The sequence below is a fragment of the Macrobrachium rosenbergii genome, chromosome 19, assembly GCF_040412425.1.
Source record: "Macrobrachium rosenbergii isolate ZJJX-2024 chromosome 19, ASM4041242v1, whole genome shotgun sequence".
NCBI classification, from domain to species: Eukaryota; Metazoa; Arthropoda; class Malacostraca; order Decapoda; family Palaemonidae; genus Macrobrachium; species Macrobrachium rosenbergii.
In genome coordinates this window covers 34,475,918-34,495,288 of record NC_089759.1, presented here as the reverse complement: position 1 = coordinate 34,495,288, position 19,371 = coordinate 34,475,918, and the positions used below count along the sequence as shown (strand labels likewise).

The window sequence follows — 19,371 nt, the reverse complement described above, 5'->3', positions numbered from 1 at the left end:
GTTTCAAGTGATGAGTTTTAGCCTTTGGCACATATGTGTACCTTCTGAATCATTTGTAGTCGCAGTGAGAAATTATGGAAGAAAGAGGGGGGAAAATGAAATGCTATTTTCATGAGCACGTAAGATACCTTTTTTTAGAATTGCTGTGAGCAGAAGCTGACTGACGCGTCTCTTTCAGATGACGTACTTTGACCTTTTCTTACCATTTTATTTGAACTTCAATGCTCAAAGTCCTCGCTTGAATCACTTTTTCGATTTCTTTCTTCTTGCATTCCGTTTTCCCTGAGTTTCATAAGAGGCAGAGGTATTATAGGTTACTGTGGGCCTAAGCACAACCCTTTTTTTTGTGCCAAGACTTAATGATCACGGTGCCATTGACTGTCCGGTTAATCTGTATATTATGGGTATCATTGTCATTCAAGAATTTGATAACTGTGATGCACAGTCTTTGATTTGCTGTTTTCTGTGTATTCTGTGTTGAGATTCTTTGCTATTTTGGTTATATGGTTGCTGTGGGAATCGTTTGTTTTTCCTCTTTCTTTTTCATCAAGTTTTATTTCGCTCAGCTTTGGCCATTTCATGTTTCCTCTTTCATCTGCTGGTAATAATTTTACCATGGATCATTTACGTCATGGATCCCTCCCATTCATCTGTCTTTAGTCTTTTGCCCACTATTTTAAGGCCCAGTTGGCCTTGTGCAAGGAAAAGTTTTCGCTGTTTAGAAGTATTTTATGGGATTTTATATATAAGCTGGTCAGATGGTGTTAAAAGTTTTACATAACAAAAAGCTTCCCTAATTGGAATTCCCATAGTAACAAATATCGTCCCAGTGACTTGCAATTTTGCTTATGGAAGTATATTCTCCCGAAACTTCAAGTAAAAAATCATTTTCCTTTCTTTACTGGAGAGAAAGTATTAAGATAGGAAAAGGTTTCATTTTTTGAAACTGTGTTAGTTTTGGAGGTTTTCTTACAAGTCAGTTTTTAAGACTTTCCTCTTTTGGAAATGAAAATCAACGCCAGGAAAGGTTCGATCATCGGGAAAATTATAATTTAAGCAGGTAAAAGATTTTTTTTTTTGGCAGAACATTTAAATAATTGTTTTGAAGAAGTTCAGGTGCTATGAAGAGTTGCCGTCAAGTCTTTTAGCATTTGAATACTCTGACGAAGTTTGCTTTGCAAGGAGAGGACCTTTACCTGTATCTGCCCTCATTTTGACTAAAAAAAATTTTAGGACTGAGAATACCCAGCAGATTCTTTTATTATTGTCCTTTGATAAAAAACATAAAAATCCTTTCAAACTGAAGTAATTACCTTTCACTAAACACATTTTGGCAATGACCTTACAATTTCGTAACATGGGCACGGTTAGTGCTCATTTAATTCCGTACTGAAGGCAAATTAAATTATTAATTAGATAATATATGTATATGTGTGTGTGCATGTATACATATTAAAAGCAGCAAGAGAGAGAGAAGGAGAGAGAGAGCGAGAGAAAGGGAGAGAGAGAGCGCGAGAGTTGGGAGACAGACAGAATAATTGGCAGTATGTGAGCGAAAGTATTCTGTCGATAATCACAAGGGTGAAGATGATGTAAAATCTTTTATCAAAAACAAAATTTGAAGATTTTGGTCTCTCCTTTTCGTAGTCATTAATCGAGAAGGCAACAAATAAGCGTGAAAAAAGAAATAAAAACCCAGCCATCCATTTTCCAATTACTTTCTCTTAAGATTAAAAAGAATCCGGTGATTTAAAACTGATCACTTCGTCAATAAAAATCCCCATTTTCTAAATAATGGTGCTAACAATCTATAATTGTATGTATGTATATATATATATATATATATATATATATATATATATATATATATATATATATATATATATATATATATATATATATATATATATATATATATATATATATATATATATATATATATATATATATATATATATATATGTATGTATATATGTTGGGCCCTTGATGTACGCTAATATTCTACTTAGTTAGGCGAGGGAGTTCAGGTTCGATTCTTGGAATGGCAAACGGTTAGACACGCTATGTTAAAAATCGTTTGAACCTTTCGTTGACTTAGCATTGAATTTAGAATGTGATAGATGGCAAACATCTATTAGAACCAAACCATATACATATATATACATATATATATATGTATATATATAATACATACATGCATACACTATATATATATTGTGTGTGTTTGTGTGATATTGTAAATCACTTCAGGAATATTTATGAGTGTTAATAGAACTGGCAATTTAATGAGAGAATGAGTCACATCCCCTAAGACGTTCGAGCTTATTTCCAAGACGCTAAAAGGTGCAAACACACAACATTACCAAGCACACAACAACAGGATGCCCTATTCGCCCTCTTGGAAGTCAGTCCTACGTGTATGCCCACCCACTGTATACTTCCAACATGTGATGGATATGAATTTTAAGATAACATCAGTTAAATGAAAGAATAGATTACAGTTCTTATAATCTGGGGTTTTCAGTATTGAGTGCATCGTAACCTGCACTATGAGGTATAATGCGAACGTGCTATGAGTTTAATGAATGCAGTTAGTGTATAGGCTTCAGATATTGTTTTCGTTCATTTTTAGAATATTGTTATGCTGTCTGGATCCTTCCAGCCTTCCAGGAGTAATATTGCTAAGTGGTGGATTCTATTTCCCAGCAAGAGCCACTATTATATACCGAATGACCATTTTCTAAAGCCATTGCCTGTATTTCAAAGGTTGCTGCCACAATTTCATTTAGTACATGCTTGCCCGAAGGAGGATTGAATGGCAGAATTTCACATAGGTTCTTTGCTTCAAACTGTGACAGAGGTAATGATAGTGATATCTCTAAAGTTAGTGAGAGTTACTCCCCTGTTAGAGCATAATATTCACTTTCCGTTAAGGGGCAACGTGTCACGCTGTCGGTGTGAGGAGACTTGCGTTCAAGTTACTGAAAAACTGTGGAACAGTGTTCCGGGCCGTGTTAAAATGCTGATAAGTTTAGGGGAAATTATAGCGCAACTCTAAACTGTCTATATCTTTGCTTCTCTTAATATTTATCGACGGCTGTTCATGTATACAAATAATTTTTGGGTGTTGTCTGGTTTCTCATGATGTTTGTTACAGTCTGCGTTTATTATAGTTGCTTTCGCTTGGCTCTGCCTATTTTCTAATGAATTTGTTGACCTCTCGCAAAAACAAAGGATAATTGAAGGTGTCAGGAGAATTCCGAGGCAAATAGTACTTTATAACAGGGAGAAGGGTTTACATGTGTCCATCTATAGTTCTGTTGCACACACAGAAAGCCCAGTACCCACTGAGATGAATTATCAATGGACAAATGATTATCAGAGGAGAAAACAAGGGACGATAGTGAGGGCTTTGTTTCACGGAAGGAAGTTGATAAAGATCTTGAGTTCCAGTGAAGTTGGTAGTAAAAGAGATAGGTCTACATTGAAATATAAGGTTACGCGTAAAACAAATATTGCTTTAGGATAAGTCCTCCTTTACACCAGCAGCAGGGTTACCTGGTTGCTCTGAGATTTTTAACAATCTTTGGCAGTAGGTGTGTTTCAAATGTGTGCCGTCTTGCAGCACACTTCAACCAACATAGATTGTGTGTATTTACTGTTGCCAAACGTACAGGTAAAGACTTGAAAAAATGGCCTATGACAAAAGAGAAACTCCAAATTAGGCTGTATGTGCCAGTACTAGACGGTACTTGAATTATTCAAGTGCCGCTTTCCCAGCAGGCCGTTGGTGCCAAGGCTAATATTACCAGCATAATTATGTTTGAATACGTAAGCGTGCACATGTGTGCGAGAGGGAGTTTGTACTCAGAGATGGATATGTATGAAATTACTTACAGTAACTTAATTGTTATATAATAGGTGCTGTTATGACTACCAAAAACGCACATACCTCAGAAACTGAAAATCGTGTCGGTTACGCGAACATGGTTCCTCGTCTCTGCTAACACTCATCCTCTGGAATTTTACGTGTGGTTTTTCAAATCTTTAACATTTCTTTTGTTTTTAGGCAAATAAAACGATTTAGAAAATAAACTATATAAACGAACGTATAAAACTTTATTTTACAATGCAACATTAAGACACACGAAGAGATGCCTAAAGTGAAAAACTTACAGTGAAGTATAGTGTCGAACAACGGAGAACGGAGGAGAGTGAAAACTATATAAAGTGAATATTATGGAATGAAAATTGTCTAATTACATGAACTATAATCACTGAAACAGATTGGAAGATTAAGTTTAAAAGGCAACTCAACAACCGAACGACCGAAATGTTATCCTTTAAGTTTAGTGCAATTTACGCCATCCTTAGACTAAGTGTCCTCGTTGCTGCCAACGACAGTGAAGAAGTACCGAAGGTAAGTAAGTTATGTATGTAGCCCTGTGCTCCCGGTACTGGAGGTACTGAATTAAGGAAGTAACACTCCGTGACATAAGTCATTTTAGTCGTCTTCTTTTTAAATTTGGTCATTCAGAGTTTCTTCTTTTACGCACTCTCTCTCTCTCTCTCTCTCTCTCTCTCTCTCTCTCTCTCTCTCTCTCTCTCTCTCTCGCAAGTAAAGGGGAATACCTCGGCAAGGTAATCCATCACCGTGATAGTGTGGAACCATTCATCATCAGATAATTCTCTCTCTCTCTCTCTCTCTCTCTCTCTCTCTCTCTCTCTCTCTCTCTCTCTCTCTCTCTCTCATCTTGGCTCTTTGAATACATGGATTCATACGTAAGTTTGTACTTTTCAGTCTCACTTTCCGTATAGATATTTGTATTCCGCTAATTGACCAATGTTATCATTCATTTTGAGATCAGTATTTCAACTGAATACTTATCGCTGCCAAACACTAATAATGTGGTCTGAACAGATTTCATCTTTGGAGATTTTATAACATTTGAACAGTTGAAAAGTACTTTTTTGATTAATTACTGTACTGGTCAATTTAAGCTTCCATTAATGTTATACTCTTTGTTTTAATAATTTATTGTTTTATATATGAACTTCGTAAAACATAAGCGTTCTATTTCCTATTTATTCTTTCTCTTGACAGAGTTGTGAGGATCTCGGGGATAAAAATAGCCACTACATTTGCGACGACAAGGGCCAAATTCGATGCCTGGCTGGATGGAGTGGAGACCGCTGTGACATCCCGAAATGTGCCGAAGGGTGCCACTCTATCCATGGCTTTTGCACAGAGCCTGGCGAATGCCGCTGCTCACTAGGTAAGATTTAAGAAACTTGATATCAGGAACCACTCAAAAGGCAGTGCCTGAAATGCCAGAAAGACTTGGGTTGAATAAGGGACTTCAGATATGCATAAATGAAATTGAATGCGGGAGAAAGGTGTCTTAATGAGTGTGGATGTTTGTGAAATGGAGAATACATGTAAAAGATAGAATTTCAAAAACTGTATGAATTTGGAAAATGAAAATCAAGGCGTCTTTTTACTAAAGGATTTAAGTACACTGATGGGGATCAGAGAAAGAAATGGCGTTGTTCCAAGAGGTAATGAGATTGTAGAAAGTCTTGTGGAACAGTATTCAGCAAGAAGCCTGATTGCTGGATATATGTAGAAAAGCATTCAGCGAGAAGCTTGATTACTGATTGTATGTATGTATATATATATGTATATATATATATATATATATATATATATATATATATATATATATATATATATATATATATATATGTGTGTGTGTTGTAAAGCTTCGGGTGAGATCATCATCAGTCAACAATAATCTAAAGTTCATAGATAACCCTGGTAAAGCAACAGCCTCAAAGACGGTCTTCCTTATAAATAAAGTCGACGCGACATCGTATCTTGTGCAATGCGGTTCCATGTCTCTTTGTTATGCAGGGGTGTGATTACGGTAATTAGCTGTATGTTATTGCATACCGTAATGACAGGAAGCAGTACACTGCGCTGTTGTGCAATGATGACCGATATGGAAGTGCAACACTTCTACTTTCGATGATTATCTTTGAATGAAAGTTAAGATGATGAGAAGCATTTTCGACAAATAAGTATTCACTAAGAGCAAATGTATACAACCAATACGACGATGTACGATAATATGGTGAGACAGCATGTGAGTTGAAACTAGTCCACTAGAATAGCCTTAATCTTGTGTCTGCTTTCACAGCTGTTTTGTCTGTTTGTTTACTTATTTATTAACGCGTAAGTTCTTCTTTGGAGGGGTGGCTAGAGCTCTCGGTTAGTACGCTGTTGGCCCAGCGTTCGAGTCTCCGTCTGGCCAGTGAAGAATTAGAGGAATTTATTTCCGGTGATAGCAATTCATTTCTCGTCATAATGTGGTTCGGATTCCACAATAAGCTGGAGATAACCAGTTGGTTCTTAGCCACGTAAAATAAGTCTAATCCTTCGGGCCAGCCCTAGGAGAGCTGTTAATCAGCTCGGTGGTCTGTTTAAACTAAGATATACTTAACTTATTAACGCGTAGTAAACTCGGGCTGATGGATCGTCCATTATCGTCTGGCCAGGTCTGGCCACTCTTTTACTATGCATTATTTCTTATTTTTTTCCTCCCACAGCTTTACATTAGCCTACATCTCCCTTTACAGTTCCCAGAGTCAAAGTCTGTGTTAGAGTCAGTCTGAACAAGTCGGGACTCATGTCAGCTGTCATGGTTGTTTTAGCCATAACTGTTGAGATCTGGAAGAGCCTCTCGCTTCCAAGAGACAATAATTGGACTAAAGTACACCTTAGTTTGACCAGACCACTGAGCTGATTAACAGCTCTCCTAGGGCTGGCCCGAAGGATTAGACTTATTTTACGTGGCTAAGAACCAATTGGTTACCTAGCAATGGGACCTACAGCTTATTGTGGAATCCGAACCACATTATACCGAGAAATGAAGTTCTAACACCAGAAATAAATTCCTCTAATTCTTCAGTGGCCGGCCGGAGTATCGAACGCGGGCCTTGTCGAGTGCTAGGCGAGTACGATATCGACCCATCCAATGAAGAACTAATAATTGGACTAATAATTAACGATTGGTGAAATGGGATTAATTACATTTTTAGACTGAAAGTTGCACCTCTTAGAAGTCTATAGACAGTGAATTTATGTTTATGGTAATTGTTATTCTTATTAGCATAACTCTTCAAACTGCCAAACTGTTGATGCTCCTGCCTAAGAGTGGGACATGAAAAAATTGTGAAAGACGAACAAAATTATTTTTTGTGGGTTTATGTTATTGTCCACGGATTTGCTTCATCTTTAAAAATTAAATCGGGAGGAGCTTTGAAGGGTGAAAAAATAGAACTTAGGATAACATATTTTTTGGCTCCCAGGCATGGCAGGGTCTAAATCACGTGAAAATGTACACTATTATAATCTTTTTGTCTTTCACGTTTATACTTTATGAGGGGTCTTATGAATCTGTGGTTGTCGTAATACAAGTCTTACCTCTGGTTGTAGCGTTCATTATCATTATTAAAAATATTTGGTTCTCAGAGAACACAGGGGATCCAAGTCAAGTTTAAAAGTTTATCATCATGATTCTGACCAAACTAAAAACACAGTGATGTCTTTCTGCCTCTGAATTTCACTTTAGATTGAATTTAACTGACATCAGAATCTACAGACAAGTAAATACCAATCTTTATATGCTGTGTAATTGCAATTTTGGCTCTAAGGTAACAGTGGGAATCCAAAGTGGGTTAAAAAGTAAATCATTATGGTTGTCACTAGGGCCGATGCTAAGAATAGCGGGGCCCAATTAGAAAATTCAAACTCAAAGACATTCAAGCTCTCTCTCTCTCTCTCTCTCTCTCTCTCTCTCTCTCTCTCTCTCTCTCTCTCTCTCTCTCTCTCAAAACTCCGTTTTCATTTCTCAGGGCAACATCTTGCACTCAGAGATAAGCTGCTATGGTATATTTGTTACTATTATTACTATTGTTATTATTATATAGGAATTAAGACGATTTTTTTTGTCTAATATAAAAATTATTTTCCAAGTGAAAATTTTCTGTTAATATAGTATGCATAATAATGTGAGGAATATTACCTCCTCATTCTTCATTTCATGTTTTCGGTAGCGGTTTATTCCTCATAGAACACAGAAAAGTCTTCAAACGGTAACTCTGGCGCGGGGCCCAATTTGATCAAATTGGTCAAATAGGCTGAAAACCGGCCCTGGAACTTGTCACATCGTAATCATTCCCATGATACTCTATTTTTGCATTTCGGTTTTATACCCTAGGAGGAATCCAATGGGCATTCCTTCATAGAGAAATTATCATTATGTAGTATAAGTTATTATTGATATTAATGACATGTATGGGAATCCACTAGGAATCTAACAGGACACAGTAGTAAAGGCCTTAGAAGACTATCTGTTTTTCAGATTTCATGTTTTCTCTAGTTTTATAATCGTCTTTTTATAGATTTCTTTCATTTCCTATTTTATTTTTATGTTGTGTTCCTTCATTCACCCTCTGTTTTTCAGGCTGGCATGGCGAAAAGTGTACCGAATGCACTCCACTCCCAGGCTGTCAAAACGGCTACTGCAACTCCACCAGCTTCGAGTGCATCTGTCATGAAGGATGGGAGGGCCTCTTCTGCTCGCAGCGTAAGACTTTCCATTTCTTTAAAAAATCAAATTATGAAAAGGGATGACGGGGACTTCCGTATATTTTTCTCAAAGGGGAATCTATCAGCTAACAACTAGAGGACTCTCGGAGAATGCAAAACTAATTTGGTCATCTCTGGATCCGCATGAAATCTTCCAGAATGAGACTGACGGCGCCGATTTAGTTAAAATTTTCCACCTAAATCTTGGAAGTTGTTTTGTCTAATTTTCAGCAAACGGAAATGAATATGACTATTTTACCTCGCAATGCTAACAGTATCCGAACTGTATCCGAATCATTCTCAAAATCTAATTCACCCCTCACAAAACCCTATCGAAATCTATCAGTGGCTTTTGAAGACGACGCGTGCGCAGTTATCAACCAACAATCGTAGAAGGAAACAGACATGGATGGTGAATGTGTACGGTATAATCTCCGCCCGGCTTCGCAGGAGGAAGAAGCAGCAACCACTGAAACCAGCATCTTAATGAAACTGGCCACACAGCACAGGAGTGGCTCTGAGCCCCTTGAATTCCACTCTTCCAAGACTCGAAGGGGGACTCCTCCGGTGTCATTACCTTTCTCCTTTCGGTGCACCATTACAATGCTCGGGGTTGTGCAGCATCTCGGCCCTATTCAGTGAAAAGGATACTTGGCAACTGGTTGTTGCCATCGGCGGCAGTATGAAAACTGCAGTACTAGAGAAAATTAATTGAAAGAGACACGAGGTCGTATAGGTCATTTTTCAGAGAAGATTGATACAATAAATTTCATTTCATAATCCAAATTAGAGATGAGTTTCAATGGGAAGTTTACTTTAGCATTCCGTAGTTTGGTGACCCAAAAAGATATCTTCTTGGAATGCCATTTTACTTCAAGTGCTGAAGAAAGGGGTTAGAGAGTTTCACAGTAGTCATAAGAGCTTTGCTTTACTTGAAATCTAACTCAAGAGTAGCATATAAATTAGCATTTAATTTTGTGTTTTGCTTAGTTTTAACACAGCATGAAGTAAAAACGTTCAACTTTTAAACTAAGACCAAAATGAACACCATGTCATGAACAGTAACTTCACAGTTGGTGAATAAAGTAAAATATCGCTTATCGCAACTTTGGCCCGCCAAGACTTTGTGACTAAAAGGCTTAAAAATAGTAGTTCCAAAGATTAAATCGTTTCTGCCAAAAACAGGCATCTTTCTTCCTTCAAGGCCAGAACTTATATAGGCTAAATTTAGCCAAGTAATACACTTGATGCAATCCATTATATATATATATATATATACATACACACACACAGTTTTGTTCCAAAGGTAATTGCTAGAATTCTGTACATACGGAAGCCCACACGCGATAGATCTAGCCGGTTTCTGAAACTGAAAATTGTTAAGACCTATTCACGTTATTCAAGGAAAACCTCTATCCTAAATTATAATTATGTAATATAACACTACGTTATGTTGTTTTTATAAGCATCGCTATCAGCTAAGGAATGGCGTTGTGTTGTTTTTGTAAGTATCGCTATCAGTTAAGGGATGGTGTTGCGTTGTTTTTATAAGTATCGCTATCAGTTAAGGGATGGTGTTGGGAAGCCCTTCTCCGTTCTTCCCACTGAACCTAGGTGTCAATCCTTGGCTACAAGATGACGAACGTGAGCGAATCTTGAGGCAAGATGCCAAACGATGCCAAAAGACGTGCCCGTGTGACGTCACCTTTAGAAACGTTAGCTGTACCGAAAAGGGGCAATATAATATATGAAGAGGAAAATGGGACACGTTTAGGAATGCCATTCAGAAGGAAAATGATAAAAAAAAAAAACAATGAAAGATTAAAGCTGTGAACATTTTATTAAACATGACAAGCAAATATAACAAATATCCCAACACTCGCAGATCGTGTTCAGAACGTCAGGAGAAGGTTACTTGGCAAAAAAATTTAAAAAAATAAAAAATTTCGAGAGGCATAAACCGGTTGGCATAGTTTTGCCTCGTTGCGGTCGTTACCCAAATTTACATTTACCTCCAGTGGCTGTATGCCTCTTTCATTCTGAGAAAAATGTCAAAAGATAAGTAGATGCATTTTCCGTGTTTCCCAAATTTCTGTTCCTTTCCCTACTTCACTTCTCTTGCTTCAGCGGACTGGGCTAGAAATGGGCACTAGGTAGCACATCCCATTGGCTATATCAACAAAAGGGCTAATTAATGTTGTATGTACAACGTTAATCTGATATACTTGGACGATAAACGCATTCAGTGTAATCATCGTAATTACCTCTCGACCTCATAAAAAAAAAAAAAAAAAATCTTGAAAAGCCACGATAAAGGACGGCAAGAATCGTGTCTTTTTCTCGATATATTTTTTTCCAGAGTTACAGTACCTATGAGTCATCTAACACCTCGGGTCCTTCGTGATTGGCCCTTGATGGATTACTCTTGTCGTCTTGTACTCGGCCCCACCATTAAAATTTACTTTTGCCTAAGCGCCCTTTTAATGGACCTTGGCAGCCGCTGATTTTGCAACTGAGGTCAAGTCTAGCCTTTTTACCTGATAATATCTCTTTGCAATGCTTAGTAGTAGTAGTAGCAGAGAGTGGAGAGAGTGGGGGAGTTACTCTTGGAATACAGTGTGACACTCATTCTCTCTCTCTCTCTCTCTCTCTCTCTCTCTCTCTCTCTCTCTCTCTCTCTCGGTTCTTTTTCTTCATCTTCGTCACAGTGTCATTGTAGCTCACCCCTTTTCCAATATTCCTCCCTTCGTTTGTTTCAAGATATACGCTCTTTTAATTATTCCCTCTTTCCCGTTCATACCTGTCTCCCAAAATGATTTTCGGATTATTTTAATAATGAATTTTGCTTCATTTCACAGAATTGCTTCAAGCCTGTAACCATTCTGTTAGTTTCTGTTCCGCCGCCTTTACTCGGTCCCTAAAGCGTTTAACCTTCCAGTCTAGAACTGGTGCTTTTGAAACTAAGGTTTTTAAAACTAAGGATTTTAAAACTAAGGCTTGTGAATCTGATTTTCTTGAGAGATGACTTTCCTCACTCCAATACCACAAGAGATTCAAAGATATCTTGTTTCTGTATTCTGTCACGTCGTTCGTTATATAAAAGTTTACATTATTTAATTTCCCTGTCCCAAAGTATTTCGAAACTAAGAAAAATGTTTGTAAACAATTTTTGTCTTTGGTTTGATTCTGTACACCTTAACTTATTCCCTTTGGCGTGAATATCTGAAAGGAATCTCATTGTATAATTTGTTTTGCAGCCACATGCCGGGACGGGTGCCATATAACAAGGGGTTACTGCGAAAGGCCCGGTGAATGCAAGTAAGTACTCTCATCGCTAGCTTAGTTCTTCTTTGGTTATTATTATTATTATTATTATTATTATTATTATTATTATTATTATTATTATTATTATTAGTCCTAAACGGCCTTTAACTTATTGAGAATAAAGCTTCCTGAGAATGGAATGCCTTGATGTAAAAGTTAGAAAATAAGAGAGAATGTGTGTGGAAGTATATATATATATATATATATATATATATATATATATATATATATATATATATATATATATATATATATATATATATATATAATGATATGTGTGCGAGGGCGCGCGCGATTTTACATTGGTACAGACGAGCGTAAAATTACACATTTTGTACACACACTCAAGTTTGTAAGCTTTGTACTTATCATGAGCTCTAGTACCGGTAAATTACGGAAGTTCAAGGACTACAATAAAAACAAGGAAAAGAGTCAAGCTGATATATACTATGATAATTCAGGTATTATTGTCGCGCTGGTATCACTGTAACTTCCATGTCCAAAATGGCAAGGAATTCGTAGATAAAGGAAAATGTATTTCGAATATTTTAAAAGAATAAAGTCTGTTCTGAGAGAGAGAGAGAGAGAGAGAGAGAGAGAGAGAGAGAGAGAGAGAGAGAGAGAGAGAGAGAGAGAGCCTGGTCTCTTACAGAACTCCATACTTTCAGATGCCGCATCGGTTGGGGCGGTTCCACGTGTGAGGAGTGCAAGCCCCTTCCAGGCTGTGTTCACGGAAACTGCACAAAACCTCTGGAGTGCAGATGCGACCCTGGATGGACAGGGCTTTTCTGTCAGGAGCGTAAGTTGCCGCCTCTATTGAAGCTACTGAAAATTGTAAAGATATTCTCTTTTTAGATTTGTCATTTCTGTACTCGAGTTTTGAAGAATTTTCAAATTGAAATGTAACGCAAATATTAAACCAAAGTCATAATAAGATTTTTTATAAGGGACTCACGTTTTCAAAAGTGGCAATCTGCAGGCACTTCACATGACGAATATTTCTTAAATATAAAATAACATTAGACTTTCGTATAGGAAACTGGGTTATTTAAGACATAACCGAAGATTTTCGTCCGTGAACAACCACTCTCACTATGGTTTAAATTTATCAGAGTGGTAAGAATGCTTAAATTGTGCCACATAATGTTTTCGTAAATAGTAAAAGTAAGAAGTATTTTTTGCAAAGCACTATATATTGACAATTGAAGTTTTCCTCAATTCCCGATTCCTTATGAAGATGACGTTAGTGTTTTTAGAGTTATACAACTATGTTTCATTTCCATGGCCCTTGAAACTTTCAGCCACAACCCGGTGGTGGTGGCTTGTGTTATTGGCACCTATAGCGGTGCCATACTCACCATCATGGCTAACTTTGACCGTATATAAAATAAAAACTACTGAGGCTAGACGGCTGCAATTTGGTATGTTTGATGATTGGAGGGTGGATGATCAGCATACCAATTTGCAGCCCTCTAGCCTCAGTAGTTTTAAGATCTGAGGACGGACTGAAAAAGTTCGGACGGACAGACAAGCAGCCAACTCAATAGTTTTCTTTTACAGAAAACTAATATCGAATCAATAATTCTTAGTGGCTGGTCAACTAGAATTGACATCTGTTCATGAAATGCTATGCATGGGTCATGCAAAATTTTAAATCGATTTTGCTTCCATTTCTGTAATTCCATAGCTGAATCAAACCAAGGAATTTTAGTAGTTTTAAACATTTTACTCATATCCTAATCAAGAAGTCTGTTTGCGACATTTACAAATACTATGAGGCCTACGCTATAATGCTAACTACTTTCTTTTTCCTTTTGCAGTGAGATTAATTCCAATTTGCTTTAGATTTTATAAAGTACGGCGGTAATGATGTTTATTCTTTTATATATGCTTCTACAATCTTCCTTGTCTTTTACAGCTGTCTGCAGTGCTAATTGTAATAAAGATCACGGGTCGTGTGCTAAGCCCGGAGAGTGTCGGTAAGTTATTATTATTGTTTAGCCCTAACTGAAAGAGCAGAATGCTACGAGCCCGCGGCCAGATTTATGAATCATATTTAACAGGATAGTTTGATATGGTAAAAAAGAATTCTTAATTGTAATGAAATTGCTTTTTTTTTTTTGGCTGGATTCTTTATAGGCAGAGAGTATAATAATGGAATATATGTTGAATAAAATAATTTAGATGATGTCCTTTTTGTATTTAATGTCTTTGCAGTAGAGTGTGAATTTTATAAAAGAAATGTTTTATTTCAAATGCCCTTCACACACGCACACAGACATATATATATATATATATATATATATATATATATATATATATATATATATATATATATATATATATATATATATATAATACATATATATATGCACGAAGCTTCATATACAAAAATAATTATAAATTCAAACTGCAATTAGAATTGCTCCGGTACGAAAAGCATTTTAAACAAACATAAAATGAAAAAGTCACCCGATCAGTTTTTTTTTAAGTTAAGGCTAAGACAGTTTAAAAGAGTTTTATTTAGACCGATATTATATTTTAATCAATCATGTTTATAGCAATATATTATTTGATATGTCCGGTCGATCGTGACACGCCACATCTCAACAACTATGTCACATTGGGATCAGATCGACATTGATTTCCTCCTACGCTATGAATTCTAGCTGGCGTCGTAAGCAGTTGTGTTCCAGATTTTGAAGCTCTGACAAGCTCGTATAATTTCAGGTGTGACGTGGGCTGGTTCGGCGAAATCTGCGACAGATGCTTCCCATATCCCGGCTGCAAAAACGGATTCTGCAAAAACCCCTGGGAATGTATTTGTAGTCCTGGATGGAAGGGCATGCTGTGTGATGAACGTAAGTTCGTGTATCAGACTTGTTTAGGATGACTTCATTTTCTTGCTAAATTTTCATTTTTACGTGAGTATCGGCGCCTTGTCTACCAACCGTGGTATAAAAGCTAAACAATTTTTCTGGTTGCTGTAACCATTAATAAGGAAACTAACGAAAATGAACAAATGGCCGTTTTAAAAGCTGACTTTTTCTCATGAACAGACTCGATTACAATAGACTGAACTTCTCAGTAGGAAAATTATCAGTTATCTAATTTTTGCAGCGTTTTCATATTATTTTCTTATTGGTATTTGTATTATATTTTCAGCTGACGACGGTGCTGGTAACTGCATTAACAACCCAGGGGCATGTCTCAATGGTGGCACTTGTATAGATGTCCCAAACACTGGAAACTTCACTTGTTCTTGTCCATCGTTGTTTACAGGCCAAAGATGTGATTATTTGGCAGAATTCGCCAGTGACTCTGACTTTGATCCATTGGAACCGACGAACTCTCCGTCACAAATTCAAATAGTAACTACAAATAGCAATTCATCCACTGGATCTTTTGACCCAAGTCTGACTGGGGAAAGGCCTGATAGGTCCAAAAGACCCCGCAGTGAATTATCAAAGGATGAACGACGAATTATTCTGCAGAATAGCGCAAGGATACTCTTTCGGCAGCCAAAGCTTGTTTCTAAAGAGAAAGAAGAGCCTGAGAGCCCTTCATTCAAAGTCATCGAAAGGAAGCTCCTGCCCCTACCTGTATTCCTGCCACGTGTCAGTGAAATTATTCCTGGAGAAGAAGGACCTACTCGCATCTTGAAATCTGTCACGAAGCAACCCACGCCCATCCTGGTTCTTGAGCCTCGCAGTGATAGTGACAACGTTGTCTTTAAAGACACCATCTCTCAAGAACCAGAAATCCTAAGGAGAAATCAAATTGATGAAAATCGTCGGTTCATAAGGCATCAAGAAGGGAGTCCAGACTTTATTCCAGGAGTAGACGATGTTCCATCTGCAGAATCCGCTAGAAGTCCTCAGTCTATTATTCAGCCCAGCAACAGGATAGTTAAGGTGTCCAGTCTCGGTGACCAGTCTCTAGAAATAAGTGCACATGCTACCGCTCTCCCTAGACCTAACCCAATCAGTCCCGGAACTCTCAGAACGCGACTTATTCCAGTTCAGCAAACTGGAGCAAGTAGTAAGCATGCAGTCCAGTCACTGAATAGAACTTCGGCTTTGAGCACTGAAAAACCGACCAATGTCAAAGGTCAAAATTCCAGCTCCACGGTGAAACCACCGGTACCACGGGCCCAGTCACGGTCGTCAGAATGGTTGTCTTCTGAGTCTTTAGCAGAAGATGATGTTATTGCTGAGGGCAGTGAAGGAATTCAGACCTACTATGAAGAAAATTCTAATGGACGTGTCCACATTGGAGACGTTATAGGGGTAGACGATGCTGCTCCCCATGAAGAAATTTATGAAGCTTTCATTGAACTAAAGAAAGTTTGACTCACTTTTTTGTAAATGACGCATGTGTAAGTTTCGTAAGTTTACTTTCAGAAGGTTTATTCATATCTTGTTATATCCTCAAACATTGTTTGGAGGACATGACATCACAACTACTGTACAACATGGAAGATATGATCACTCGAAATCCTAGTTAACAAGCAGCGTGTAAGTATAAGTGTATATACAATTTTTGCGTAGAGACATGTTACATACTGATCGTGCTGAGCTCTACAATGCTGAGGATATGACAACAGACGTGCATAGACCCTTCTGAGCTTCATAAGCTACGTGGTTGCTCTGTGGCTGACATGTGATATAGTCTTAAATCGCTCAAGAAGAACTAACGAAGAAAGAGGAGTTGCTGAGGAGGATAAACACTTCTATTAGACAGCCATTTGATTAGCACTGGCATCAGTGGAGGGTGAGTGACTGATGTGAAAGGGATGTCGGCTAGAAATGTACCTCCTTATGTCAACGACCCAGGTTATATTGTCAGTATTTTTCTGAGCCTAGTTTGTGGCATAACTGCTTCACACTCTCCGGACTCGACTTTTATGGGACGGGACGTTAAACGTTTCTCTTCTCTAAAATCGATCCTTGGCTATACACGGACCGTACCTGTTCGTAGGAGGGGTGCCATATCCTCTCCTGTTTTATCTGTAAGGATATCTGTCTCTCTATCTGTCTTCAGCTGATATCACATAGTGGACAACTTACCTATAGATTTATGAAACTTAGGTTTTCATGCTAGGGGCATGTTCAGTAAACTCAGAATGACTGTCTTTTCTGACCGAAGTTTTAGCTCGTTTGAGTGTACACGAGACATTTTCCAGTGACTGGATAAGACTCACTAATATATGTAAAATAGTAATAGTTATCTTCAACCGCAGAACAGGCAGGTGATTGAAATTTGATGAAAGGTAAGCACGAATGCTTGTGAAAGTTATAAGATGGTTGTACATTACAGTTAAGAAGGATAAGCAGTACTGAATCATACTGAAATATTGGCAATAATGGAAAAGTCTGTTAAGGTGTCTTATTCATTAAACATTAAAAGGTAATTGTAAAATGGTTGCAAACATAGAAGGCAATATGGTATTGGATGGCCAAGTCAGTTAAATAATTGAAAGGCTATAGATTGGTTGCAGTTGGATATAAAAAAAAGTGAACAGAAATTTATCAGAAAGAAAAAGTATTATTTTTGCGAACAGCAACAGACCCTATAGGCCATTTGAAACAGATCAGATTTCTACATGCAAATAGAATCGATTAGAATATAACAAGAATCAAACTCTGTTGATAGGGAAATGATAATATATAAGAACCTAGAATCTTAGGTATAAATTCAGAAGCACTGCAAAATTAAGTAATCAGTAATATAGGCAGTTCTGCCGAAAATAAATTGAATAACGAGCAGAAGTGGTCCAGACGTTTCACCAAATAACGCATTCTTGGTATGTTTACCAAATTCTTCCCTAGATTGAGTGTTGTGAATTGACTCTAAGTATCCCACGTTTCCTTAATTGTAGTAGTTTATTATAACGTGCGTAGATTCTACTTGACAAAGATCACTTTCTCAGGGAAAGGAAAACTGCTAAATAAATTCATGTAGCTTCGTCAATGACTTGTGGAACCTACTTCTTTATTTCAGTGCTTAAATTGCTATTCGATCCTCATGTACGTCAGATATAAGAATTTAGTTTTGAATTGACACTTTTACGCCATCATAAAGTGCTTGAAGTAGCTGTCCAGTAATTAGTCTTGTTCAGAAATTTGCTCCTGTGAACAGATTGTGCAGGTCAGGGCAAGATTTCGTGATGTAGCCTTCTCTCCTTTGACTTGAAAATTGCACCGCGTAGTCGACTAAGGGCTCTTTATCACTTTCCTCTTTTCAAAAGTTACTGCAAACCATGAACAGTAGTTGCTCATAACATTTCAAGTCCTGCCTTCGTTCTAATTTTGTATCTGTAGCGACCTACTAAATATCCGTATCACTTCACTTTGTCAGACATCAGTTTTCACAGAGCTTCAGCTAAATTAGTTTCTCCTTCTCCATCCAATAGTCTTTCTCCTATCCATTCTACAGAACTCTCACTAAACCAAGTCGCATTTCATTTGGTTTTATTCTCCTGCCTTATGATGCCTCTGAAGCATTGGATATCAAGTTAACAAGGAACCAGCCTTCACAATTAATGGCTCTTACTGCGATGCGATCAGTAAAGCCGCTCTCCTCCCTCCTCAGTCCTTTAATTTATCTCCTAATTTATCTTTGTCTTCTTAATGTATCATGTTAACGCGTCTGTGGCGTTGGAGATGAATTTTTCAGTCGCGCTGAAAGTTGTATACTTCATCCTCTTCCCCGACTTCATGATTTTTTTAGTTTCCATTTTACCTCATGAGTTTTGCTATATGTACTCTTTTTAAACTATTTTTAGGCTAATAGTGTTCAACCTTTAGGAACTTAAGATAACAAAGCATACATTTCCTGCTATATCTATCCTCAAGCGTATCTGTATATAGACAAGTACACACACACTCATATGTATATACATGTGTATAAAAATGAACAGGTCACCACAAGCAAAATGTGCCCTCCCTCCCTTTTGACGAGGAAGATCCTTAATCGGGATTTGTGTATTTAAGTTTTTTTGTCGTCTCTTAAAAGAGTCTGTGCCTACTTTTTTAGAGCTACTCGTTTGGTAGTGTAGGATACTGGTTTGAAGCTTCCATTTCTAAATGTAGACTTACCAAATGCTATGAAACTCGTATGTCTGCGTGCACATGAACTTTTGTGTGTGTGTGTGTGTGTGTGTGTGAGAGAGAGAGAGAGAGAGAGAGAGAGAGAATATGCATAGGAGTTTCTTAACATAATTGCAATGGTAGCGACAACGTCCATAATTTAGCTTTAAATCAGATTTCACTCTAGTTGTATTTTGTGTAAAGTTTTAAAGTTTCTCTGTAAATAGATATTTTAAGTCTTTGTAGCAAAATGGGATAGTATTTATAATGTGGGCATAAATAATAAAAAAATATTTTATATTT

The 19,371-nt window shown here is 37.3% G+C and overlaps 1 protein-coding gene across 1 annotated transcript in view; it reads left to right on the top strand.

Moving 5' to 3' along the window:
- The window catches only part of LOC136848534 (uncharacterized), a 292,734-nt gene extending 273,363 nt beyond the window's left edge, over positions 1 to 19,371 (top strand). The window contains exons 7-13 of the mRNA XM_067120804.1: positions 5,105 to 5,276; positions 8,529 to 8,651; positions 11,911 to 11,971; positions 12,646 to 12,776; positions 13,896 to 13,956; positions 14,708 to 14,838; positions 15,143 to 19,371. Coding sequence (XP_066976905.1) covers positions 5,105 to 5,276; positions 8,529 to 8,651; positions 11,911 to 11,971; positions 12,646 to 12,776; positions 13,896 to 13,956; positions 14,708 to 14,838; positions 15,143 to 16,329 — 1,866 coding nt within the window. The 3' untranslated portion in view covers positions 16,330 to 19,371. The remainder of the gene's footprint in view (positions 1 to 5,104; positions 5,277 to 8,528; positions 8,652 to 11,910; positions 11,972 to 12,645; positions 12,777 to 13,895; positions 13,957 to 14,707; positions 14,839 to 15,142) is intronic.